The sequence below is a fragment of the Penicillium waksmanii genome, assembly GCF_028829765.1.
Source record: "Penicillium waksmanii strain IBT 27052 chromosome Unknown utg000001l:1.0-4852451.0:1.0-4856178.0, whole genome shotgun sequence".
Classification (NCBI taxonomy): domain Eukaryota; kingdom Fungi; phylum Ascomycota; class Eurotiomycetes; order Eurotiales; family Aspergillaceae; genus Penicillium; species Penicillium waksmanii.
Window position 1 is genome coordinate 2,284,540 of NW_026643248.1, and position 24,148 is coordinate 2,308,687.

At 51.4% G+C, this 24,148-nt stretch overlaps 8 protein-coding genes across 8 annotated transcripts; 3 read left to right on the forward strand and 5 right to left on the reverse strand.

Moving 5' to 3' along the window:
- Positions 1 to 200: 200 nt before the first annotated feature.
- Positions 201 to 1,118, forward strand: flbD (putative MYB family conidiophore development protein FlbD; the record flags this gene model as incomplete). The annotated part of the gene is made up of 1 exon (XM_057260045.1): positions 201 to 1,118. One exon carries the CDS (start codon positions 201 to 203, stop codon positions 1,116 to 1,118), a length of 918 nt encoding a protein of 305 aa, XP_057127877.1.
- A 1,055-nt stretch (positions 1,119 to 2,173) lies between these two features.
- N7481_000827 (uncharacterized protein) lies at positions 2,174 to 2,436 on the forward strand (the record flags this gene model as incomplete). Its single annotated transcript, XM_057260046.1, has 2 exons — positions 2,174 to 2,190; positions 2,247 to 2,436. The coding sequence occupies 2 exons, from the start codon at positions 2,174 to 2,176 to the stop codon at positions 2,434 to 2,436; spliced, it is 207 nt and encodes a 68-aa protein (XP_057127878.1).
- A 3,489-nt stretch (positions 2,437 to 5,925) lies between these two features.
- On the reverse strand, positions 5,926 to 11,115 carry N7481_000828 (uncharacterized protein; the record flags this gene model as incomplete). Its single annotated transcript, XM_057260047.1, has 6 exons — positions 5,926 to 6,555; positions 6,622 to 9,226; positions 9,285 to 9,548; positions 9,607 to 10,335; positions 10,385 to 11,024; positions 11,082 to 11,115. The coding sequence occupies 6 exons, from the start codon at positions 11,113 to 11,115 to the stop codon at positions 5,926 to 5,928; spliced, it is 4,902 nt and encodes a 1,633-aa protein (XP_057127879.1).
- Positions 11,116 to 14,973: 3,858 nt separating this feature from the next.
- Positions 14,974 to 15,692, reverse strand: N7481_000829 (60S ribosomal protein uL11; the record flags this gene model as incomplete). The annotated part of the gene is made up of 4 exons (XM_057260048.1): positions 15,645 to 15,692; positions 15,388 to 15,587; positions 15,046 to 15,325; positions 14,974 to 14,987 (listed from the first exon to the last, which is right to left on the reverse strand). The coding sequence occupies exons 1-4, from the start codon at positions 15,646 to 15,648 to the stop codon at positions 14,974 to 14,976; spliced, it is 498 nt and encodes a 165-aa protein (XP_057127880.1). The 5' UTR covers positions 15,649 to 15,692.
- A 512-nt stretch (positions 15,693 to 16,204) lies between these two features.
- sec23 (GTPase-activating protein SEC23) lies at positions 16,205 to 18,872 on the reverse strand (the record flags this gene model as incomplete). Its single annotated transcript, XM_057260049.1, has 8 exons — positions 16,205 to 16,229; positions 16,289 to 16,482; positions 16,541 to 17,638; positions 17,692 to 18,033; positions 18,059 to 18,169; positions 18,236 to 18,455; positions 18,584 to 18,714; positions 18,780 to 18,872. 8 exons carry the CDS (start codon positions 18,870 to 18,872, stop codon positions 16,205 to 16,207), a joined length of 2,214 nt encoding a protein of 737 aa, XP_057127881.1.
- Positions 18,873 to 19,586: 714 nt separating this feature from the next.
- N7481_000831 (DNA primase subunit PRI2) lies at positions 19,587 to 21,215 on the reverse strand (the record flags this gene model as incomplete). The annotated part of the gene is made up of 3 exons (XM_057260050.1): positions 19,587 to 20,351; positions 20,419 to 20,969; positions 21,026 to 21,215. The coding sequence occupies 3 exons, from the start codon at positions 21,213 to 21,215 to the stop codon at positions 19,587 to 19,589; spliced, it is 1,506 nt and encodes a 501-aa protein (XP_057127882.1).
- A 698-nt stretch (positions 21,216 to 21,913) lies between these two features.
- Positions 21,914 to 22,748, forward strand: N7481_000832 (adenylate kinase ADK2; the record flags this gene model as incomplete). Its single annotated transcript, XM_057260051.1, has 2 exons — positions 21,914 to 22,085; positions 22,165 to 22,748. The coding sequence occupies 2 exons, from the start codon at positions 21,914 to 21,916 to the stop codon at positions 22,746 to 22,748; spliced, it is 756 nt and encodes a 251-aa protein (XP_057127883.1).
- Positions 22,749 to 23,082: 334 nt separating this feature from the next.
- Positions 23,083 to 24,015, reverse strand: N7481_000833 (thermonuclease family protein; the record flags this gene model as incomplete). Its single annotated transcript, XM_057260052.1, has 2 exons — positions 23,083 to 23,535; positions 23,617 to 24,015. The coding sequence occupies 2 exons, from the start codon at positions 24,013 to 24,015 to the stop codon at positions 23,083 to 23,085; spliced, it is 852 nt and encodes a 283-aa protein (XP_057127884.1).
- Between the last annotated feature and the right edge of the window lie 133 nt (positions 24,016 to 24,148).

The following is a 24,148-nucleotide window of genomic DNA, read 5'->3' on the forward strand; positions in this document are numbered from 1 at the left end:
GATCGTGATCTTCTTCCCATAGCGTGTGCGAGTGGAGCTGGACATTTTTCTTGGACCCGTCCCCCTGGGTGCAGATATAATTATCGCCGGCCTGCTCTTGGTGGCTTGTGTCTCTACAATTCTCCTCAACCTCAACCTCAACCTCAACCTCAAACCTCACCTCACCCTCACCCTCACATCAACCTCCCCTCCCTCTAACCATGGCTCCCGCTCACCGTCGCGGACCTTGGGTCCCTGAAGAAGATCAGTTGCTCTTGCAACTTGTTCGTGAACAAGGCCCTAACAACTGGGTCCGCATCTCTCAGCACATGCACTACCGCTCGCCTAAGCAATGTCGGGAACGCTTCCACCAGAACCTCAAGCCCTCCTTGAACCGGGAACCCATTTCGGCCGACGAGGGTCTTATGATTGAACGCATGGTCAATGAGATGGGCAAGCGTTGGGCTGAGATTGCTCGCCGCCTCGGTAATCGCAGTGACAACGCCGTTAAAAATTGGTGGAATGGCAGCATGAACCGCAAGCGCCGCGGTATCTCGTCCCCAACTATCTCGCGCACATTTACTGGCCGCATCGAGGCTCCCTACGCTCGTGCTTCCGTGGTCAGCCCAACCCGCCCTCGCTTTAGCACCCGCCCTTGGGCCGACTCCGACTCTGGCAGTGAGGAGGCCTACTCCCACTCCCGCCGGGAGTCCTTGGCCACCACCACCCGCCACCTGTCTCCTATCTATACACTTCCCTCTATCAACCGCCCCATCGAGACCCCCTTGACATCGCCTGCTTTCTCAGACATCTCCAATGCTACCTCAACCGAGCCCCCTTCCATGGTTTCCGATCACAACTCCGTCTGCTCCTCGTCACCTCGCACCCTTCCTTCCCCACAACTTCTCCCCTTACCTGTGGATCTGCGTTCGCAGTATGACGTTCGCCGTCCTAGCGTGGCTTCAGTTCATGTCGTCGATGACTCGCCGCAGAGCTACCCCGCACCCTCCCTCGAGTCTCTCTCCGACCTGGCCTCAAAACGCCACTGGATGGAGCACCAGCCTACCCTGGCTTCATGGCATCAGCCGGCAGAGCCCACCCGTGATACCCGAATGGGAGTCAACAACCTCCTCAACTAGGGCTTCCTTGTTTTGGCGAAAACTATCTTGAAACTCGAGGCTTCTAGTGCAGACCCTCTCTCTATTCCTTTGTTATTTACGATTGTACGACTCTCTGATCTGATATTTGCTTTTTTTCTCTTCTTGTTCTATACTTTTTTTTCTTTTCACTATTCCCCCTCACGCGGACTACCAGATCCTGCGATTTGTACATGTGCCAAAAGCCCCACACTCGTTACCTTTTCATTTCATCACTCTCCTTTGTCACTCTTAATGTGTATTACCATGGTTCGGAACCTCAAAAATCTGGGTTGTTTTTTATTACTTTGAACCCTTTTTCTACTTCTTTTACTTCCATCTCTTTTCGGACTATGCGAGAATGTGACTGGGGCTTTTTCTCTCAAGTCGGAGTTTTATCATTGTTTCGCGGGAAAGGGGGGGCGGGGGGGCAGGATTGATCTCCCCCGGGTTTGGGATGAACTAGCATAATACCCCAGCAGCGTTATTATTAGGAATCGACAGTTGTTTCAATTTGATTGAATCCCTCTTTTGAAACAGTTCTATTTTCTACAATTTTTTGGAGTAACCCCAACAAATTGGTCCACTGTGTATGAGCAGCGAAGCGTGGTATGTTGAATGTGAGCCAGGACCAGGGTCTCTATAATTCATTCCCCCTCGACGTTGTACGGAGTCGAGTCGATCAGCCAGCCTTCCTTTCAGTACGGAGTACTTTGTACATAATTCAGCTGCCCTTGTATCACGGCAAAGGCAATCAGTTACCCGCCCGCACGCCCAGGTCTCCACGGTCTTCTCAGGAATGCGCCATTCACAACGCTCACGAGGGCGCACTGCAAGGGGTGCCCATGAGATCATGAGGGAGGGGGAAGGGTGTGTGAGAGAGACAGTGGCAACAACTCTCGTACAGTTGGGAACGACCCAATCCGACCCACCCAGAGCGCTGCACGGCGCCTTTTTCAAACAGTACAGCGGGTCCCACTGTCGTCACGGTGCACAGGACAGACGTGCATCTACCTGGACCTGGGAGCTGGACCTGGATCTCGTTCTGGATCTGGACCATGTACAATGCACAAGTGTATGTGGATGGGCAGATTTTCCAGTACTGAATCCAGCAAAGAAACTCTAACGGAGAGGTTCGTCCGCGCCTGCAGGAGCCCCAACGACCAACGTCCCTCCTCGCCAACCAGTTGGCCGCGATCGCTGTGTGATGCAACGCCCGCTGCGTCTGAGTGGTGCCTCGCCTCACCCACCAGCCCGCCGTCTCGCCCCAGTGGCCAATCACAGCATGCCCCGACTGGACTGGTCACTTTTGACGGAATGAACGGCGGGGCAAGATCATTCGTGTGGGATTGCGGTGTTCGTGCATCATGCACGCTTGGTCTTCTTTTCCGGCTGCCCCCGGCGAGGAGAGGGACGAGGGATGCGCGTCGTGCTTCGACGGTTCCTGTATGTATGTACGTGTGGATGGGGGACCTTCGAGGTCATTCCTCTCACCTGGTAGAGTGTGTGGCTGGAAGGAGGAAGAGGAGGTAGCTCCACTTTCGTCCTTTTGTTCCTTTCTGTGCCGTGTACGGAGTAGGGGAGGGGAGAGGAGGGGAAAGGAGGGATGTTAAGGTCCACTGTGACGCTTTTCGCCGTTTACCTGCGACTCCATCTGCCCGCGTGCTGTGCTGTGCGTCGGCTACTCCGTCACAGAAGTACGGGATATTCCATGGCATCTACGAGTATGTACGGAGTACGAGTATGTACATACAGAGGAGGGGGGTAGGCGAGGTGAATGCCCAAGATGGGCGGAGCTGGATGGTCTGCGAACCACGACTCCTACACCCGACCTCGATGACCTATTGCCATTTCATCTTCACATTCTCGGCTCCCTTTTCGCCTTGCTCTCAGCTACTCGCCACCACATCAGCCAGCCATCGGCACCCCCGTATTGCCGAAAGGGGAAACTGCCTGTGATAGTGATGGGTGGGCTGCATCGAATCAGCGATTCCAACGGCCTCGTCCTTCTGATCATCGGGGACACAGCAATCAATAGTACGAGTACCAGAGAGACCGAGTTCAAGCGAAGGAAGATTTGGAATTTGGCGTTGCTCAAAATTCTCCGGTAATTAATTACGCCTTGTAGGTATAAGTGTGTACATAATTACACATGCTATAACTTGAAGTAGTAGCGCGGTAAGGCTAATGGTAATATTCATCGTAAGTACGGAGTACAGTCTCCATCAGATATCAGATAACCCGACACTGTGGGACCGAAGGGCAGACAAAGAAAATAATAAATAATAAATAAGAAAGTTTTATTCCGTGAAAGAACCACCAAGTTGGGCGAAAAACTAGCATACCCTAGAACTTGGAACAAAGAAACCATCCTCCTGGGAACCTGCTTTATTGGAAATCATAATTCCAATGAAATCTTGTTTGGCAACCTGAATGAGTGGGTGAAAGAACGGGGAGCAGAGTTTGATGGCGGCCACTAGTTCCTCGCTGCCAGGGCCAACTCCCGGCACCAGCGCCCGATGACGGGCAAACGGTGCCAAGGGATCTGGAATGGGTTAATGTTCGTGTATGTCCTAGCGTATCGCCTCGTTTTCGCCTGCTAAAGGGGTGGAAATACATAGTAGGATCATCGCGAACTGTTGCCAGTACCATGGAACACTCACGCTGATCCAACTGATCACAACCAAGATCTCAACAGATTTATACCCGTACGGAGTATAGGTTCCTTTTAGCCATGCTGTATTGTATCCTTGACAGATGTACTCTGTACTCCGTAATAGTGCACCATGTGTACGGTAATACAGGTCCACCCGTTGGGCCAACCCACCGGATCCTGCGATCGACGCCGCCTGTCGCCCGAGTCGGCAACCTTGACGCGCGCACCCCCCATTTTTGAGGCCGCACTCCGCAGAGAAGGAAGCTTGGGAGCTTCCCTCATGCTTCTGGGTCTTTTTGGGGGTTCTCCGATATGTTTCTAGGGTACCAGATACTCACCCTGTGAAGTCATCTCATCGTCTCAATATCTCGGTCTACCCCAGACGGCCGGGATCCATGGTACTACAGTTACACACTCCTACAGACCCATACTCGTACCCCGTAGGTTATCGTAGAATAGCATACACACCTTACTCGTAATCCGTGGATTAGAATAGAAATGAATGAAACTAGTGGATCTGATCGTCGAGTTCGCCTCAGACAATCTCAAACCGCCAGCATCAATATCACAATTTCAAATCATACGTCGATAGCCAGCAACTCTACACCGTTCTCGTCCTCTCGTATGTACATCACTCTGGCATGAATACCCAGCTGTGATTGGCCTACGGAGGATCTCGGTCGAATCTGTAGTCTATCCCATATTAGGACTAGTCCATATAGGTACCCGCCGCCTGGAAACTCGATTTTGAGTACTCGTACAAGTATACGGAGTAGACAGCATTAACCTGGATGGGAAACTGACTAGTTTTTCCCGCTTTGGAAATTGAAAAATAGAGTCATGACTAGCACTGACAGGGGTCCCTGCAATATTGGCCGACAAAATCCATGGTTCTGGGTGTATTGGAACAGGGGTTGTGCCAGGAAATCTGTGCCGTGGGTACCCGCCACTTGGATTCTTTGTTACGCGCCTACGAGTAGCGGGGGTTGTTCCAAAGTAAGCTCAGCTTTGATCGACAATCGTTGCGAAATGGGAAAGGGTAAAAAAGTAAAAAGGAAGCACACACAAAAAGAAAGAAAAAAAAAGTGGGTTCCTTCTCCCGGGCTATGCAATACGAGTACACAGCCTAGAGGGTTTCCAGGTTATTCCAGAGACTACGGAGTATCTACTCTGTACGGGTGAAAGCGTGAACGGAAAAGAATTGAAATTTGGAATTTAGGGTTTGTCGAGTCGGAATGAACCGTTAGTACACTGCACTTGTGCCTTGTGGCCGATCGCATTCTTTCGCAGTCGCTTGCTCCTTCGGGCCTTGAAACCTCCTGAAACCACTCCGATCTTCCTTGGACAGGAAGGTTCTATGTGTTGTCAAGATGGGGAAAGCTTGGTGCTCTTTCTGCCACCACCTCACCACCATCTTCCTTCTTCCTTCTATTATTCTGCCTCGTTTTTGGGTCACATCCCCGCCTACTCCGTACTGTCCGGACTAGTATCTCGTTCTATCGACTCAAGTGGTGACGAGATATGTACAGTTTCTTCTTTCGGAGGCCGACTTCTTGTATTTCGATATTTTGAGGTTTACTATGCTGAAGTTGGCAGGTCCCTCTGAGCTTAGCCACCAGCTGCCACGAGCGTCACCCTGGCTGTGCAGCCAAAACTACAATCCCAAAGACCGCCAAAAGCTGAGTGTTTGTGATTGATAGTATGGGGCACCATACTCCTGTGTATAGGTATAGTAGTGGCGTTTTCTATCTTCGGGGGCGCCCATCTATATTGCAAGGCAAAGCTACTGCTACTCCCTGTTTCGTACGGCCCTCTGAGGGTCTGCCTTGAGGACAAATAACATGTGCTTTAGGTCTTGCCAGAACGAATGAGTATTCTAGGCTCGAAAGCCACCCAATGAAAAAACTTCTATCCAAGAGAGAAACAAAATGAAAATGAAAATGAAAATGAAAGACAACTCCAGTGCTGCCTATGTTCCCATACAGTGTACAACAATTCCAATACCAGACCATAAAAGCCCAAACCAATCCCAATCCCATGAATTCCCTGCATAGATGAAGATGATAGTAGATGAATGATGGGGATCCCAGATGCAAAAACCATGGAAAAGGAAAATAAAAGAAATCGCTCAAGGGGTATAATTCGCTGTGCACATCATAACCAGATATCGCCTTCTTCACCATTCACCCATTGCGCCCAAACTGCCTCATAGGCATCTTCCAAGTCACGAACCCATCGCGCCGTGTCGAAGAGTTTGTTCTTGTATCGTTGCATAAACAACATCTGTCGCATGTCCGCCAAACGTCCCCTGGCACGGCCTTCGCCGGAGGGCAAGTATTGAAGATCCAGACAGAGCCGGACTGCCTTGGCCTCGTAGTCATCGTCTGACGAGGCAATCAGCTCCTCGCGGGCTTGCTTGCCATCCTCAGAACCTGGGAGGGCACTGCTTAGGATACTGCTCGCCATGCGAGAGCACATTTTGTACTTGTATCGCGGAAGCGTGAGCAATGGAGTCCCGCTCCATAAGACATCAGTGGCGGTCGTGTGGGCGTTGCACTCGGGCGTGTCCAAAAACAAATCCAACACCTTGGCCCGAGCAATATGCGTATTTTTCGGTGCAACGTCCGTGAAAATTATGCGGGACGCCGTTTCTTCACCAGCCCACGCCTTGGCTGTTTCGCGGAGGTTCTGTTCGCCCAATTCCGGGAATCGTAAAAGCCAAAGAACGGCATTTGGGATGCGCGCCAAAATGCGCAGCCATGTTCTGAATGTAGTTGGTTCAATCTAGGAAGGTTAGTTACTCGTGCGAACGAGACGGCTTTGTAGGGCCAGGAGATCGTAGAAACTCACTTTGTAAAGTTGATTGAAGTTACCAAGGATGATCTTATCGTCGCCGAGCTTTGGGAAAAGTTCCTTTCGCATTCGCCAGCGACGAATTTGTTCATCGTCCCACGACATCAGTCGTTCTCCCGCATCAGGGGCGCTTTGTCGATGATCACAGCAGAAGAATGTATCGCGCGTAAACACAATCTTCTCACCGTAGACCCAGTTCTCAAGCTCCTCGCCATTGTCACCTTCGAGGATCCGGTCCTCGATGTGGGTCGACCGTTGCCCGGGACTTAATGTTTCGGGAGGTATCGAGACTTGGTCAGCGAGAATGTAATCACACCACTCTGCACCGAGGGTGCCGGCAAAGCCCATGAAGGACATGTGAATCGGTGCGGGTCGTGCGGCAAAGACCTCGTTGCGAGCCCCACGGGTGTAACCGTTCAAGTTAATGAGAATATGAATCTCATCTTCGACAATTTGCTGGACGAGTCGATCCACTGACCAGCCACTGGCATCGTGGAATACCGGAGCTTCCTTCTCGATTTGCTGCCTATGGACGGACTTGTCGCTGCCGGTGGTAGCGTAACAATACGCCTTGACTCGATTCGTGTTGTGCAATCCAAATACCGATTGCATCAGGTGTGCCAAGGGGTGATTGTTAAAGTCCGATGAGACGTAGCCAACTCGAAGATATGGTTTGGGTGGCGACGGTGGTCGATAAACCGTACTGGGGAGCCATGGCAGTCTCAAAGTCGAAGATGAGATTCGGAGGCCATTACGTTGTGAGATCTGACGAATTTGCTTCGCAGAGAGGGGGCAAGTAAAGGTATGGAAAGGTAGGACCGTCGGGGCATTAGGTGCGGTGAGTGCTGCCGGAAGCTGAGGTCGACGGTACTTGGAAACGGGGTAGTCCTTGCCATAGACGTAGCGATCTTGATACCACTGCCACGTTAGTGCCCGCGTAGCACGTTCGATGAGCCGGACGATCCGGGACCCTTCCCATTTTTGCCCAGCCCACGACTGGAGAATCTTGGCGATGGAAGATTGTCGACTTGAAGCAAAACGACCAGAATCGAATATAGGTGTCAACTGAGCGACAAGTTGCTCAGCTGTGCTTTGAGTCAACAAACCACGGCCCCAATATTCTCCTTCCTTCAGTTGCCGATCGACGATATCCACGACGCGCTTGATCCAACCGGCACCGCTATCATTTGTCTGGGCATCGCGAAGCATGCCCCGCTCATTCACGTGCCAGCGGTCACAGAACCCTTGTCCATTGGTGATGCCACCACGGCCATTCCAGTTGCACACAGAGTTCAAAGCATTTGCTAATCCACATACCGCTTCCGCAAAGTCAGGGTTCACATTAACGGCGCGCCGATAGTAAGAAATGGCGTCATTGACCCGTCCGGCATCCTTCACCGCATTTGCCAAATTCGCGAGTGCGATATCAAAGTTGCCATCACACTGGACCGCTTGCTCATACATCTTGATAGCGGCTTGGAGTTGGCCGATGTCCTTGAGAAGGCTGCCAAGATTGGTGTAGAGATGAGCGTGTCGGGAGTCAAGGTGCAAGCCGTAATTGTAGTATGCTAACGCTAATGAAATGCCACTTCCAGGCATCACACCCGGGATTTCGGGATGTTGGCTTTCTCCATTTGGGCGAACAAGCCCTCTAGCAGGAGGGTTATTCTGGATTCCAGCAAGTAGAATACCAACGTTATTGGCGGTAGAGGGGCTCGGTTGAAGGGATAGAGAAAGGTAATAGAGGGCCAATATGTCCCGGACTCCAGGTGCGGATCTCGGTGGGCCGGAAGAGACGGTAGACATGCCATCCTGGTAGATCTTTGCCAAAGACAAGAGAGAATTGCTGGTCGTTGAGATGGCCGCATTTCGAGACATACCTTCGGTCACGTACTTCAGACCTGGGGGTGTTCCGCCCGTTTGGAAGACAAGCTTTGATGTCTGCAAGGCTCTGTCAGGATATAGCAGAACACTCTCGTTGGGGCCAGGCGGCGACTGATGGTAGCCACTGTTGGGACTGTGAGAAAACGCAGAAAATATCTGCTTGATGAGACTTTGGATTCCGTGCCGTCTTCTCCCTGACGCAATCAAAACTGCGTCCTCGAATGCATCTGCCGCGCCATTGTTGTCGCCGAGAGCGTAAAGCATATTGCCTTTGGCATGGACCAAAGCGAGCATTCTGCCATTGTCCGATCCAGAGATAGCATATCCGCTAGTTGCAAAACCAATTGCGGTGCCATCGGGCGAGCCCAGATTCAAGTTCTGGACACGACGCATGTCGTCCTCATAGTCGAACGACGCTTTGTCATACATTCCCATGTCAGACACGTTGCTCTCGGCGTCACTTTCTGGCTCACTAGCATGCTCGTCGGCTTTGAAGCAATCTCCATCCTTGGGGTGGCGCAAAGAGGTCTGAACAAAATCAATGATGTTGACAGCCTCCTTGCCACGGTGGCTGGTGCACAAGAGTCCAATCAAATGTTCGACCGCTTCAAAGAAACTTGGGCGAAGTTTCACGGCACGAAGCCAATTTTGCATAGCCTCTTCTCGACGGTCAAGGGCCAATAAGGTTGCGGCTAGGTTAGAGATAGCCTCCACGTGTCTAATTCCAGGAAGTCAGTACCAGGAGATCAAAAATCAAATCGGAGGGTGTTCCTTACGTCGCGTCGCGTGCAATGATTCGCGAGTACCATCGCATAGCCTTGTGATAATCACCAAGACCATACGCCAAGCATCCACCAAGTAGCATGCCATCAATCCATTCCCACCGACTCTCCATGCAGAGGTGGGACAACATCTCGAGAGCAGACACTGCGCTAGCCACAGGAGAGCCCTCATTGAAAACAGTTCCGGGAAACCGGGGGGGCCGTGGTTGCACCTGGAAAACGTCCGGTGTCACGTATCTGCGCATCGGAATTTCGATGCTGAGAAAATTGATTCAAAGATGGACGTCGACCATGGACATGCCCACGACTAACAGACATAGGAAGGGCGTCGCCCATTCTCTGGTTAGCCAAAAGGCCAAGCTTTTGGCGTTGCAAGTCATATTGGGTGGACGGATAACTGTTATGTCGAGTAATTTCGGGAACGGTGCTTTGTGAGAAATCAAGACCCGGTTGGCGAGGGGGTTTTGGATATATGCTTGGTTTTAAAAAGCGCTGATTCGAGCCATCAACCCCGCCGTTAGAAATACTATTGCGGCGAGCTTGATGGATGGTGGCAAGCAAATCAACATATACGCTATGTGCCCATGAGAGAATTTTCTCTTTGAACTCCACATTGACGGTTGCCGGGGGTGCTTGAGCCTGGAAATCATGTGCGGAAGCTCTGCTTTTCCAAGCTATAGGTTCGTTATTAAGAGGATTGGTAGAATATCCCGACGTCGGTCTATTGACGCGAGCATGGTAAGGTAGCTGATCAGAATGGCGAGGTGGGAAATGAGTCTTCATCATATGATCATGAGTAGGGATGCCGGGAGCAGATTGGGCCCATGCAAGCGCCGGGTCAACGTGGCTCTCGCGCTGTATAGGTTGTTGGTTAAATGACGATTGTTTAAGTTGCCTGGGGTCGAAAAAAGGGGGATCCCGTAGGAGTTGGGGTGCCGAAGCGTGAATCTCGAAAGGCTGCAGGACGGTAAGGAATGTAAACACCATCTGGCCAGTATGGGCCATATGGGCCAGATCCAGCTGAGGCAGTTGGCCCAACGCACTGCTGGAGCGTGGCAGGCAGAACGGTCGGAATGTAAGAACCATTCTGCAACATCAATCGCTGAGACGCCTGCAACGGAAGGCTTTGATTGAGCACCGAGTCAATTCCTGGTGGGTAATTCACAGGACGCACCCAACTAGTCCCATTTATATTGTGAACCACCTCCCCCGCAGCGATCGGATTGCTGCCGTCGTTTTTGAACACGGGTGGAAAGTTCATATGCGTCGAAATGGACTGGTCAAGAACAGGCGGGTACCAAGTATCTGGCTGCAGACCTGCCTGCTGAGAAAGAAACTGACCCGAGTCCATCGGGGAGACCAGGATGTGCTTGGTGGCGGGTTGAATCGTCGTATCGCCAGGAGTGCCATCGTATCCAGCAGCCAAAGTTCCGTTCGGTGTTTTCCTTCTTAGCGCGTGTTCGGCTGTGGAGTTTGAAGTAGAACTCGTCCCAAATGCATCGCGGGGGTCAAGGCGTTGGACCGGCTGCGGTAACTGAAGGCGCGTTCGGGAGGACGGGTCGTGAAAAAGAGTTGAGGGATCATTTTGAATGGAGAAGTTCGGGTCATTTGCATCGTATGGTTGGTTTGAGGTATCGTAGGAAGGATAATGAAGGTGGTGATGTGGTTGAACCGAAGGGAACTGCGCGACGGTCGGAAACATCTTCACCACCTCGACCACCGCCGGTCGGTCTCCTATTCGACCAGGACCGATGGCAGCCTACCAGGGGTATAGGGTGAAGATGAACACACGGTCAGTTGGAGATCGTGAGAATTCAGCAAGCATCCTCCTTGATGCGTTTCCGACACCTCATTATGGGTTTTCCAATCCCGCGTAGTGAAGAGTGGAGCAAGGTGTGTACCTGGCTCTTAGTATCGTCATCGACCGTGGAAAAAAAAGAGCGTGTCCCCGCGATAAAGTTGAGAAGGTCGATAAGAGTTAAAGGACAGGGTGTAACAAGCAGAGTTTCGATTTTCAAAGTCGAATGCAAGGGAGAAGGGGCAAGACCAGCTCGCGATCTGCTGGTGACCGAGACGAGTGGGCCAATGAAATGCGGGCGATCTTGGCAAGAATTGTGCGCTGAATGGATTCGATGAGGTCCAAGGGAGGGCGGAGACGGCGAGGAGAGGGTGATGAGGAGAGGTGAGGATGGGGATAAGAGAGTGAGAAATGAGAAGGATGGTTGGAAGGTAGATGCGAAAAGGTAAGTTACAAAAAAGAGTCATTACACTTCCACACATGCCCGCCGGTGCCCACCAACGACCAATACCTCCAGCCAAGCCGAGTGGGGGGGGGAAAGGCGGGATCGTCACGGTAGCTTTTTTTTTTTTCTTTTACTAAATTACTCTGGACTAAAAAATAGAAAGGATTTTCCGTCATCACTACAGTATCACTTAATCACTTAACAGTATATAGATTAATACTCGTACCAGTACTGGTACTTGATACTCATAGTCGATACAGAAATACTATACTATGCTATCCCGGTCGCACCTTCTTCTAATCTTTGAATAAACTTGGGGGAGCACCTGCCTCTTTTTCCTTCTTTCCTTTTTCCTTTTTCCTTTTTCCCTTATACCATTTCTCTTTTTCTCTTCTCTTTTCCCTTTCTCCCCTCTGAGAAGTGCCTCAGCCCTCCTTCTCCTCCTTCTCCTCCCTCTTTTCCTCCCCTACTCCACCCGGATCCACTTGATCCAACGGCTGAACCCTCCTCTAGGTTGCTGTCTCCATAAAGAGTCCAACGTCAGTGGACCATTGGTCCCATTCAAACAACTAGTCATGGATCGGTGACGCCCCGCTGTGATGATCGAGTCGAGCCCGTTCTCACCTTTGCCTTCCTAGGTGGAGCTACAAATGATTACTATGGAGTTGGGCGGAACCTTCGTGATGAGATACGCATGGCTAGACCTGATTCCTGGCGCCACCACCTGCCTCCAGAACGAAATTCGGATCTTCATGCTGGTGCTGGAAGTACAGTACAAAGTACGAGGATCCTACTCCATGCCCCAGCCAGAAGGGAGGAACCCAGCTTGCAAGCACCTGGAAGAAAAAGGAAAGAAAGAAAGAAAGAAAGACACATCTCCCTCCCCTTTACCCTGGAGAACCTGGCCAACAACTGCGACCATCCCAAAAAAAAGCACACAGCTGTACGAGTAAGCGCCCCTCCTGCAGCCACCACTCCACCATCTGCCATCGCTTCGTGCCCCGGTGACAAGCGCTCCCCTGTTTGCCTTGGTCGCCTCATCCAATTTGCGAATCTTTGCCTATCCGGGTCCGAGATTCTGGGGTTGCTAGCAGGGATGTCGCGATCCTATCCCTTCGCCTTCGCCTCAATTTTCTGGGTATTTGGATTTCACCGTTCGGGCTATCCATACTCGTACATGGTGGATTATTATTGGTATTCTTATGCGTATTAAAGCTCCTCCACTATGGATCTGACCCCTCCCCTTCTTCTTCTTCTTCCTCCTCCTCGAAGTGAAAGAGATCTCGTAGTGGCACGGTCGCACCAAGGAATATTCGAACCTTCCATCCCAACGGCCTCGAGGGACGTTCCACTGACCACTGGTAATGATATATCGACATCCCCCTACCCACTCGCGCCACCTACAGGCCGCAGTGATCGGCAAACTCACCCTCCCATCCTCCTACGAGTACATACAACCAACGCTTGTTTGGCATGAGGGTCGGGTTGTACGGAGGCCGTCGTCCCAGATGGGCCGGCAGGTACCGGTTTCAAAAGGAGCTGCGGCGAGAATCCTGGAGTCAGGCGACGCCGCTCATTTGTCCAACCTTCGATATTCCCCGACCCCATGCCAGGACTTGTACCAACGAATGTTAGGTCAAATCAATGCGGTGGGTAAGGCTCCAGTCATCTCCAGCGATGCTTTAGTGATTACCCACTTTGTCTAAGTAGAGGAACCGTGCACTGTAACTCCCGCTCCCTCGAGTCCCCACCGCCGTCCGAGTGTGAGTGGAGGCGTGGAGGGGGGAGGTGCACGAACAGCGCTTTATCAGGGACGGCCTTCTAGCAAAGATCGTCATTAGTGGAGCTCACTCTCTATCATCTCTTGGCCTTGGCTGGGTCAGCTTTAGGGCCAGTCATCCTTCGCTGCATCGTAATCACTCGTGGTCTGTCGTGTATATTTATTTTGTTTTTGTTTTTTTTTTGTTTTTTCAGAAAAAATTATATCTCTCTTTCATACCGTAGACATCGCTCGAAGTTCCTCCCGTACACAGCCTAGATCCTGTGCCTTCAGCATCCAATCACCACAACACGACTACCCGCGACACGTTGCTCTAGGTGGTCTGCCGTTGCAGATTTTCTACCGCAGGCGATACGGTGTAGATTCACGGTTGTTTGAGGTGTTTCAGATTTTGGGTACATGGACGTTTTCTTCTCTCGTATTACCATGATGGCACAAAATAAGCTCATCGCCATATGGCGGTGGGGAAGTCGAGGTCAAAGGCCGTCGACGCAGACACATCATGTATACCTAAGGTTATAATTAGTACTTCCTGCGTGGGAGATCGCTGCTCAAATGTCGATCTGGGTAAGGGGCGGAAATCCTTTCAATCTACCGACCTACTTCTAGTGGAATTGCGAGTCATGCCACAAGTGCGTTTGATGTCTCCATTCCCCAAATCTACATGAATATATATCCTAGTAGTACTAGTCGATATGTCGCGCGCCGAAGTACGACATGCAGACGACCGCAATTGCGTGAGCTATTGGTACCTAGAGACACCGGAGTAGAAGCAGAAACAGAAACATGCATGCAATCAAATATCCGAGTCGGAGAAAAATTACTACAATAATCGATGGACGCCCGGGATTGACAGGATCTGTTTGTCCTATCCATGGACGACTTCTGAACACGACTCGACGACGATCATATACAAGCTGGGGCCAGTCCTGGATGATCCCTACCCGAGAATGAACGTGGCACAAATCTTAATCGAACAGATCAACCAAGGATCAAGGCAAGACATTCGTTCTCGACTGATGTGGTGAAACACGGCTACTTTTAGAAATGCAGGGATTGACAAGACACATTCAATTCAAGTTCTAAATAAACGATGCTGAGTCTACGAAGCTACAAGATCAAATCATACCACAAGGTAATCATTGATGGGATGTAGATCACAAAAATGGACCACTGTACCCACGGAGCACGCAAGCGCACTCCAAGGATACCGCGGTGAGTAAAGGATCAGTTGCTCTCCCTTACTTAAAATAAGCCGGATACCACAATGAGATATGTCCAGTTCCCGCAGGAAAAGAACGGTAAGGGCCAGAGTGTTGTAAGGTGCTTGGAGAAAATGGGTTGCGCCGAGGCGTCTATGCTTTCAGGAACTTCATCGCCAGTGGGAGCGGAAGCGAGAAGAACCATGAGAGGGATGGGTGGGAAAAACTGGGAGAAAAACCTATACGAACGGGAACGGAAACAGAATGCGAGGGTGATCCAGTTGTTCATTCGGTCACTCGCATTAGAGCGCGGAAAACAAGGTATCAAGTCATGACTCGTGAATATCTTCTTTTTTGTTGAGGCAAAATTCATATTCTGCAGAAATCGTCGCATTTTCAGCAGACTGATACTGTTACAAAAATAGAAAGCCACCTCTTTCCTATCGAAGAGGAAAGATTTACTCCTCAGGAACTATACTAAGTTAGCGAGATGTACCCCGAAGAATATTGTAGATGAATAGATAGCTTACCATCGATCTCGCCAGCCTTGATGTCGTCAGAGACATCCTTGGGGCTGCGGCCATCGACCTGGCAGCCGACGGAGAAAGCAGTACCCAGAATCTCGAGGATGGTACCCTGGAGGGACTTGGCCATGGAGCGGGGACGCATGATGCGGGCCATATCAACAATCTCGTCGAGGGCGACGGACTTGCTGTGCTTGATGTTCTTCTCCTTCTTGCGGTCACGAGGAGGCTCCTTCAGGGCCTTGATGACCAGGGAAGAGGCGGAGGGAACGACGGAGACAGCAGCCTATAGATTATGGTTAGATACTGCATCGAAGCCAGAAAATTTCGATTTTGGATTTAAATTACCTGTCGGTTCTGGATGGTCAATCGGACAGTCACACGAATACCCTTCCAGTCTCCGGTGTTCTTGGCGATATCTTCACCAATCTTCTTGGGGGACAGACCAAGGGGACCGATCTTGGGGGCCAGAGCGGACTGGGCTCCGACCTCACCACCAGTCACACGGAGGTGAATGATCTTCACCTCATTGGGGTCGAACTTGGGAGCTGTAAGAGAGAGAGGTTAGCCGCCATTAAAATGACCAAGAAGGCGATGATACTTACGCATGGCGAGTGCGAAAGGTAGTCAATCTGCCTTTGGTTGTCGAAGGGGTGGATGGGAAGGAAAGAAGAAAATGCGCGCAGAATTGCGACGAAGTCTTCGGCAGGCCGGCGGACCCACACTGCCGCTAGTGACAAGCGAGTGACCGAAAAGGTTAGTAGGGCAAAGCCCTTGGTGTGAATGGTCACGTGCTACGAGCTCCGCTCCTGATCGGGTATCTTGTTGACTCGGGACGATGGGGCAACTACGAATCACGGCCCCATCAGCGGATCTACGTGAGCCACCTGGACGCACTTAATATAGAGTAAGCTTACATTAGTACTACTATATACGTACATGCAGTCACATACTGACCCAATTGGCCGCCCGCTAATTGGGTCAGTGTACGAGTGCTACATACTACGCAACTATATGGTGGGTCTTTCAATGCCTTGGTATCAATCGATTCAATCTACTACTATATTGCGTCAAAATAAAATTCAATCACCGCTAAAGATACACAAGACCCGAGGGGCCGATATCAGACCGCCCTTTGCTCTCATGACTATCGTCTCGTTTACAACTAGCTAGTGCCGGAAACCGCAAGTCTGGTTCAGATGGTTAGTGAATGTATAGAGACTGCGGAATAGAACAAATAGGTACGTACTTCATCAGGTGATCCATGAATGTCTGCAGGGAAACATCGTCGGTGAAGATGGTCTGCGAAGACACGCCGCCACCGTATCCACCGGTAGTGTGGGTGGTTGACGGGTTCAGCTTAGACAGAAGGAAACGGGCCTGAGAGCCGCCAGCATCACAGACAATGAAGCGGGGCAAGGGGAAACGATCGGAGATAAGTTCCTATGAAATAGTTAGTTTTCCATGACAGTAGGCAGTCGGACAAAAAGATAAAACGAACCCTAGCATCCTCCTTGGGCTGCTCCAGCAAAGCTTTAAGGTTTTCGTAGCCATCTTGCTCCTGGTAACCGGCTTTCCTCCACTCAGCGATGGTTTCACCGTGGAAAATGAGAATGTGGAAGAAGGTGTCAAGGAGAAGGATGTGGGCGGGCTGGATGGAGGCGGAGTCCAGCAGAACGGGCTGGCTGCCCTCGGCCTCCAGGGAGTAGGAGTCCAAGGTAGGTTGGATCATGACCAGTGAGTCGCCGGCATCTTCGTAGTTCAGGACATGACGGTAGAAAGCAGTCTCGTCAGGTGAGTTATTAAAGACCTGAAGGAATTGACTTCGTCGCAAGTGGAACATAAACTGAGGATAGAGAGTGAAGTTCTTTTCCAGTCGGAATGATGTCGGGTCATCCTTCCGGTAATCAGCAAAGCGAGAGCACAGCCTAATCAGCATACGGTCCACCCAGCGGAGAACATCAGGACCATCGTCCACCTCTGCCTTGAAAACGGCGATTCGAGCCATCAGTACGGCAGCGGCTTCCTGGTCGAACGATTGGGCTAGCGTAGGGTCCCCCGCGGGGCCACTCAGAGGGCGGGCAGTAGTCGTGACACGCAGGTGGAAGTTGCCGGAGGAATGTTGGTAGTATGTCAAGAACTGCATCATAGCACGTTGGGGACCAGGCTGCTGTGCAGCTGGGCCACCTTGGTTGGCGATTTCAAAGTAGACGCCGTAGCTGGATGATGGGTCGATACCGCACATCTTCCAAGCACAAGTGTTGCCAATACCACACTCTGTTTCGCCGACCGAGCTTGATTTCTTGTTCAGAGAGATCGCGTGTCCAATGAGACCAGTAACCTTCAACTCCTTGGTAGTCAGCACCTCGAGCGAAGCGTTGAAGCCCATCAGAAGGTTGTCGTTGGCATCTTTGTCGAACACCCGGACAAATGATTGCTTGAATTGAGACGAGGTGAAGCTATCGGTCAGAAGCATATGTCCACCAGTATAATTTGACAGGTTCTTCATTTCCAAAAGGCCAACTTGGTCCAGACATCCAGCGAAGATATCGATAACATGGCCATTGTTCGCGGCACGCTTGGCGAGATTGTCATAAAACTAGTGGCTCATTAGCGGATGAAAGCATTATGTTGTGGTTATTAGGAACGCACCTTTACGGCCTTCTTATAGAACTTGATGTTGTCTCGATCAATATCGTGATGCGAACGGATTGGCTCCTTCAGCTCGGGCGAAACGACCTGGCCCGGCCCATCGGTAGCGGGTCCACTTGTGAAGTTCATGATACGTCCGCCGGCATTTTGGAAGGAAGTCTCGAGAAGACCAACGGCAACGCTCAGAGCCACACCGGTGCAGCGGAGAGCACGTTTATCGTTGGCTACTGGCCAGGGGTCACGCTGAAGTTGTTCGAGGACGTTGGTAATCTGGAACTCGGCCTGTTGGACCGGCAGGAGGAAGCGGGCCGCGGGGCCAAGGGGAGGGCGCTGCGGTTGCTGCTGGGGGGGGCATACCCGGGCGAACACCCTGAGCAAGGCCCAGCATTTCTTGAACCTGCTTAGCAGTATAGTCCTTGTTGCCTCGGAATACGTATGACTTGGCGCACTCGGTGTAACCAAGCTCATGAACTTGAGTCTAGATGATATGAATCAGCATACCGGCTTTACCTTGTGATAAAGGGGAGAGGTTTGTGCCGCATACCATTGTTCCGTAGGTGATCAGACCAACCAGCGCATTTGGTGGCAGAAGCGACAAGCTCATGACAAGGGAGTCCTTGACTGCCTGGAGACTGTCATCCTCCTGGCAAGTGTCGACAACGTAGACGAAGATTGGGGGAGCCGGAGCGGGTCGTGCCAATTGGTACTCGATCGTGGTGCTCTGCGGGTGAAGCTCGGGGGGGTATCGTGTTTTCGGTGATATCCTTATAGTGAGGCGGAAGGGGATTGCGCATCAAACAGAACGGGCAGATCCAGATCCGCGCGCGGATGTCGACAGTACTAGCAGCGGTCAGTCCATGTTCAAGGCTCAGCTTACTACCAAAACACATACGCATATGGGTTGAGAACAGCTCGGCAAGGCTGCTTGCAGGTGACAGGCTCATATTGAAGCAATGGAGAATCCGGTTTCTCTTTCAATGGCGTGTAGACGGCAGCAATGGGAACGACCAGGCGAGAGGCTTCCTATATCCCGTGTTAGCAAGTGATGCAATCGGTGTAGAGCGGCTTGCGCTCAGCCAAGCACGAACCATGCGAGAGCTCGGGAACGTGTTCCAGCTCAGGCGGACACCATCACGATCCTCCACGTCGCTCCATTGATCCTTTAGAGCTTCAAAATCCATTGTTGTGGTTGGGGTTGGAGGTCTCGGGGGCGGTGTTGACAAGGAGAGGAGGGGGGCAAGGAGCGAATCAAGTCGCAATCAAGCCTCGGTTTCGAGAGATTCCTGGGAACTTCAGACAAAAGAACCACACCGGAGCACAACCCAGTCCCAGAATTAGATGCCCCGACGTCTGCTAGTTGGATAGAAGGGAGCACAGGGTGAGTCTGTTGTGTGGAGGTGACCGTTTCCCCCCATTAAGGCCAGGTTGCAGCGCTCCTGGTCACTGCCGCCAACCGTACCCGCCCGACTTAAATCTCGGCGGCGCCGCCGCATTCTCTTCCTTTCTTTCATTCAACGCCGACTACAAAAAAACACATTAGTATCGACAGCTTCCGTCATTCCAATTGATGAAGCTGTTTTCGCGTCGAGCGGAGATCGACCTGACCCGTTGCTGGGCACCTGATTTTGAAAGGTCATTCTGATCCTTTCGGATTTATTGGGAATCAGCTGTGGTCACATCTCCCGTAAAAAAAAATCTTCTTGTTATTTATACGTTGTTACTCGTGAGGAATATTAAAAACAAAAACTAAAAAGAATTATTAAAACAATCCTTTCTTCCTAAATGTCTCCTTCAATGTACAAAATCAAACCCCCCTTGAACGCCATTTGACCCAATTGCACGACCTCGGACAAGTCGACATGACCTCGTGAGAAAATTTCACATGTGAGATGCCCTCAAGCATCTCGGCTTGGAGCCTTGGCCAGCTGCTTCAGCAAGTAGCTGCGCTTGAAATAAGTATTGGGGTGAACAATGGTATCCAGATCTGCTTGGGTCCAGGTTCCATCCTCCTTGACCTTTTTGATCTCGCCCTTGTGAGACCACTCGAACACACGGTTGCAAGCAATGTGAAAGCGCTGTTTGCCCACGTCCTCGCGGACTCCACGCAAAACCTCCTTGTCATGAACCCCAGTGGATTGGAGTAGTCCAACAAGATTATCGACTGAATGATGGCGGTACGGGCAGCCGTGTGTTTGGCCGATACCGACGTTATTATCCTGCAGAATTTTCTGGCACGAATAGGGAGGGTATCCTCGTCCCCGGCGATTCACATCACCACCAACATCACCATATGCGTGACGAATATTGTATTTGTATTGTGAATTGAATTCGTCGTCTGTCTTGCCCTTAAAAGATTGGCGCCAGAAGAGAATACATTCCTCTAGTGAGAGACCAATACCTTTCAAGAAAAGGGTATATTGAAGTCGACCAAAGTGTTTCAGATGGTTATCCTTGCGGAGATTCGTGTGTAGGTTACGCATGCACAGTGGGAAGTGCTGGGATAGAGAGTCAATGGAGCTTGCAGTGATTGCTGTACCATCGACATGCCCTTCGCCTTCAGTGTATACCGAGTCGGCACTGCCGAAGTTCTTCGAAAGGTGATTCAAAATGGGAGTTAAACGATCATCCTCGTCTAACCGCGGAAGAGCACGGCTCGTTAACTTCGTGATGTTAGCTGGTTCCTTCCGAAGCATTTGGGCAAAGGTATGTGGTGCGATAAAGACCTACTTCGAGTGAACGTTCAAGACGAGCAGTAAATTCCGCCATAATCATGCTCAGCTGCTCCCTTCCAGGAACATAGGCTTTCCCCTTCTTCAGGAACACATTTCGGCGCTCGATAAGCTCAGGGACCTTCTCCCAATCAACCTTGTACCAGGTCTCCTCGTCGACTCGACGCAGCCCAGGTGTGGAGCTGGCCAGGCTCTCTGTGACTTCATGACGTTCCTCGTCGCTGACTGGCTCCCAATCGAGACTCAAGCTTTCCACGAAGGCACGTCGCTCTCTTGAGTCATCATTTTGGAAGCGGAATCGGAAGAGCATGGTTTCAGCGCGTGCGAATCGTCGTCGCAGATCCTCCGTGGCGGAGAAGGCCAAGCGGAGGATGAAGTGGGAATAATGATCTTTTTGGCGTTCATTTTTCAACCGTTGGTCGGCGGCACCAGTCGCAGATGAGGTATTTGAGGAAAGAGGGAGGAATTTCTGGAGAAGAGGGGTGATATGCGACGCGGTTTCGGCGGGGGATTTGTTGCGATAGGAGCATGCTTCGATCTCGGCGAGGACTACACCAATATTAGTGAGCAACTCGTTCATATAGAATCCGCTAGGATCGTCATACTCTTCAGTCTATCAATGGCCCATTGTTCAAACTGCTCCAGGGTGATCTCTGCAGTTGGCGGCGTGTCGTACAGATTTAGACGAAACGGGTAATCCTGCTGCTTGTAGATGGGCGCGGCGAACTGCCTTTTCTTGGGGTCGATGATTGCCCTGCGTTTAGGATCGATTCGGTGGGCGTCTTGTCGGATCATGTTGCTGGCCCGAGTCTTGATCGAGAGGAGACGAGACAAGAGGAATCAATTAGACTTGGTATGGTTGGATGACCACCCCCAGTTACCGACTAAATGGCGGACGCGACCTTTACGCGCCGCCTGACTACGAACGCGACTCGGGCACGTGACACTAATTACCTTTGAGAACAGGGTATCAAGGCACCAAGGCATCAAGGCAGAAGCAGCAAGGTAAGGTAAGAGCATGTGAAGAGCGTCCGTGCCGAATCAGTACTTCCATAATCCTGATCAATTACTCTCTTCTGAATTTAAGAGTCAATACGCCTTATCGCGCGGGCGCATCGCATTCTCATCAAGGAGCTTTGGTATCGTTTTCCTCGGAGCTCTCTCCTCACCGGTTGCCGAAGACAGCGAACCCGCAAAAGCAAGCCAACCCCACAGAGTCACGAAATTGGTCATATGCGCTAGAGCCTCGAGATCGTGCTACTAGCACCTATATACGGCTCCGGTTTCTTCCTTTCTCTCGCGCGCGGGATGTATCAGCAATAGTCCGTCGCTCAGACTTCTTTTTCTCTGAGCCCTGGTCTTTTGCTTACCCCTGTCACCCGCGCCGTTTTTCAGGAACCGTTCCACTCTCTGGGAAATTGACGTTTGATATCGGACCAACCCCGGACACCTTTTGGAAGACACCCTTCCATTCTCCCAGACATTGCTCCAGCATGTCTCACACACCAAAGAACCTGAAGAAGGCCGCGCGCATCATTCTCGTCGGCGCTCCTGGAGTTGGTAAAGGCACACAGTCCGAGCGTTTGCTGTCTCGGTTCCCTGGGCTGGCCTCCATCAGCTCCGGCGACCTATTGCGTGAGAATGTGCGTCGCAGGACACCACTGGGTAAGTTCTGTCCCATTGATAACAAACAATGTTGGAGCTCCGCGCACACAATAGGTCCCATGTCTAACCAATTGGATAGGTGTTCAAGCCGAGGCCGCCATGCAGTCCGGTAACCTCGTCCCGGACTCGATGATTCTGAACCTGATTTCCTCCGAATTAATGTCCAAGGGCTGGCTCCCTCCATCTGATAAACCGTCTCAATCTACCTCATCACCATCCTCCTCGTCTACCACCACCTCGTCCCCCTCAATCTCTTCCGCCGCATCCTTCATTCTCGACGGGTTCCCTCGTACCGCTTCTCAGGCCACAGCCCTGGACACTCTTGTCCCTGTGAATTTCGTTGTGGAGCTCATTACCCCGGCCTCGGTTATTCTCAATCGAATCGCATCACGCTGGGTACACGAGCCATCCGGTCGAGTCTACAACACGGATTTCCATGCACCGAAAACCCCCGGCAAGGACGATATTACAGGCGAACCGCTGACCCAGCGAGAGGACGACTCTATCGATACGTGGAAACAACGCTTGCAGAAGTTTGAGGAAACTAGCCGAGCTCTACTCAATCACTACGACGGCCGCGGCTGCCTCTGGCGGGTAGAGGGCAACTCGAGTGACGAGATCTCTCCAAAGCTGTTCGCAGAAGTCGAAAGGCGATTCTGCTGATCATTCATATTGGCCGTGTATAAATATTTATTAATCGAAGTCGCTTTGACCCCAACGGGCCGCGCTTTTAGGTGGATACTGAATTCTGGGCTTCAATATACCCTCTTCATGATTCGGGACTTGAGGAATATGTCTCGTGCTTGTATAGCCATTCTCGAATTGCATAATATCCATATAAAGAAGCCGGGCCCTGATTGACCCTGTGAACAAAGGTCATTGTAATCCATATGTAGATGTAGTTGTACAATCGCAACTTGCAGATACCTAGGTAGGAAAAAGAAATTCGTAACCTATAGGCTCGAAATTATGAACCGGAGGATATTCACAACTTGGATTACTTGGATTTCGACTTCCCACCATTCTCCACCGGCTCACTTTTGCCCATACGAGTTTTGTACTCCCGTGGACTCTCCCAGTCAGATCCAATATCCTTCCACAACCCCTTGGAACGGCGTTTAGCCCACCATTCCGCACGGCGATATTTCTTTTCCATAGCATCACCTCCGTACTCCGCACCGACCTTGGCTTCGTAAACGGTCGCCAGACCACGTCTCAACATTTCGTATGAGACATCTCTCCGACGGAAGGGCGGGAAGTCAAACGCCTTCCTGACAAACACACTCGCCACGACACGGTTATATTGGTCTTGCTTGTAAACGGAGGCACGTATGCGACGGTTGGAAAGATACTCCGTGAGCCAGACATGGGCTTCACGCGCAAAGGGTTGCTCCGGACGACCGAAATGAGCGAGTTCGGGTGCATCGACGCCGGCGAGACGAATGTGGATCTGTATGCGAAGGGGGAGACATGTTAGCTGGAAGGGGCGCCAGGGAGAATCTCAACGAGAGAGAGCGCGCGAGAGACGAACGGTATTATCTTTCAAATCCTTCTTGTTCGTCGGGACTTTCTTCCACGGTAGCCAGCCCCATCCAGCAATTCTTCCGCCAGGCGTGTGGAATATCCTGAAGTTGTCGCCATCGCCAATGCTGGTCACTTTCCCGAAGACGGAGCGGCGGCGCAGAAAGGAAGGCGAAATGCTGGGCGCATCGGGGATGCGGCGTAGATACCGACGGTGAAATCGTAGGCCGAAGAGAATACCGCTTGTTAGAAGGACTGTCGGGATAAGAGTTCTAGGTTCGACAAAGGCAGCCCAGTCGAGGTACGAGCTGGGGTTGTTTGTTGTGGTTGCGGAGCGCGAGAATATGGAGTTAGACTCCTTGTTTTTGTCGTCATTGTTCGACTCGGAGCTCCATGGTGGCCATCGCATGTCGGCCCATACCCTCGCAGCGGCAGGACTTGAGGGGGGTGAGCTGGAGAGCCGAGGGTTGATGGGGAAGGTCGGTGATCGCCGTGGCGGGAGCGCTTCAATCCCGCGGAACAACCGTTGCCGAGAAACGTAA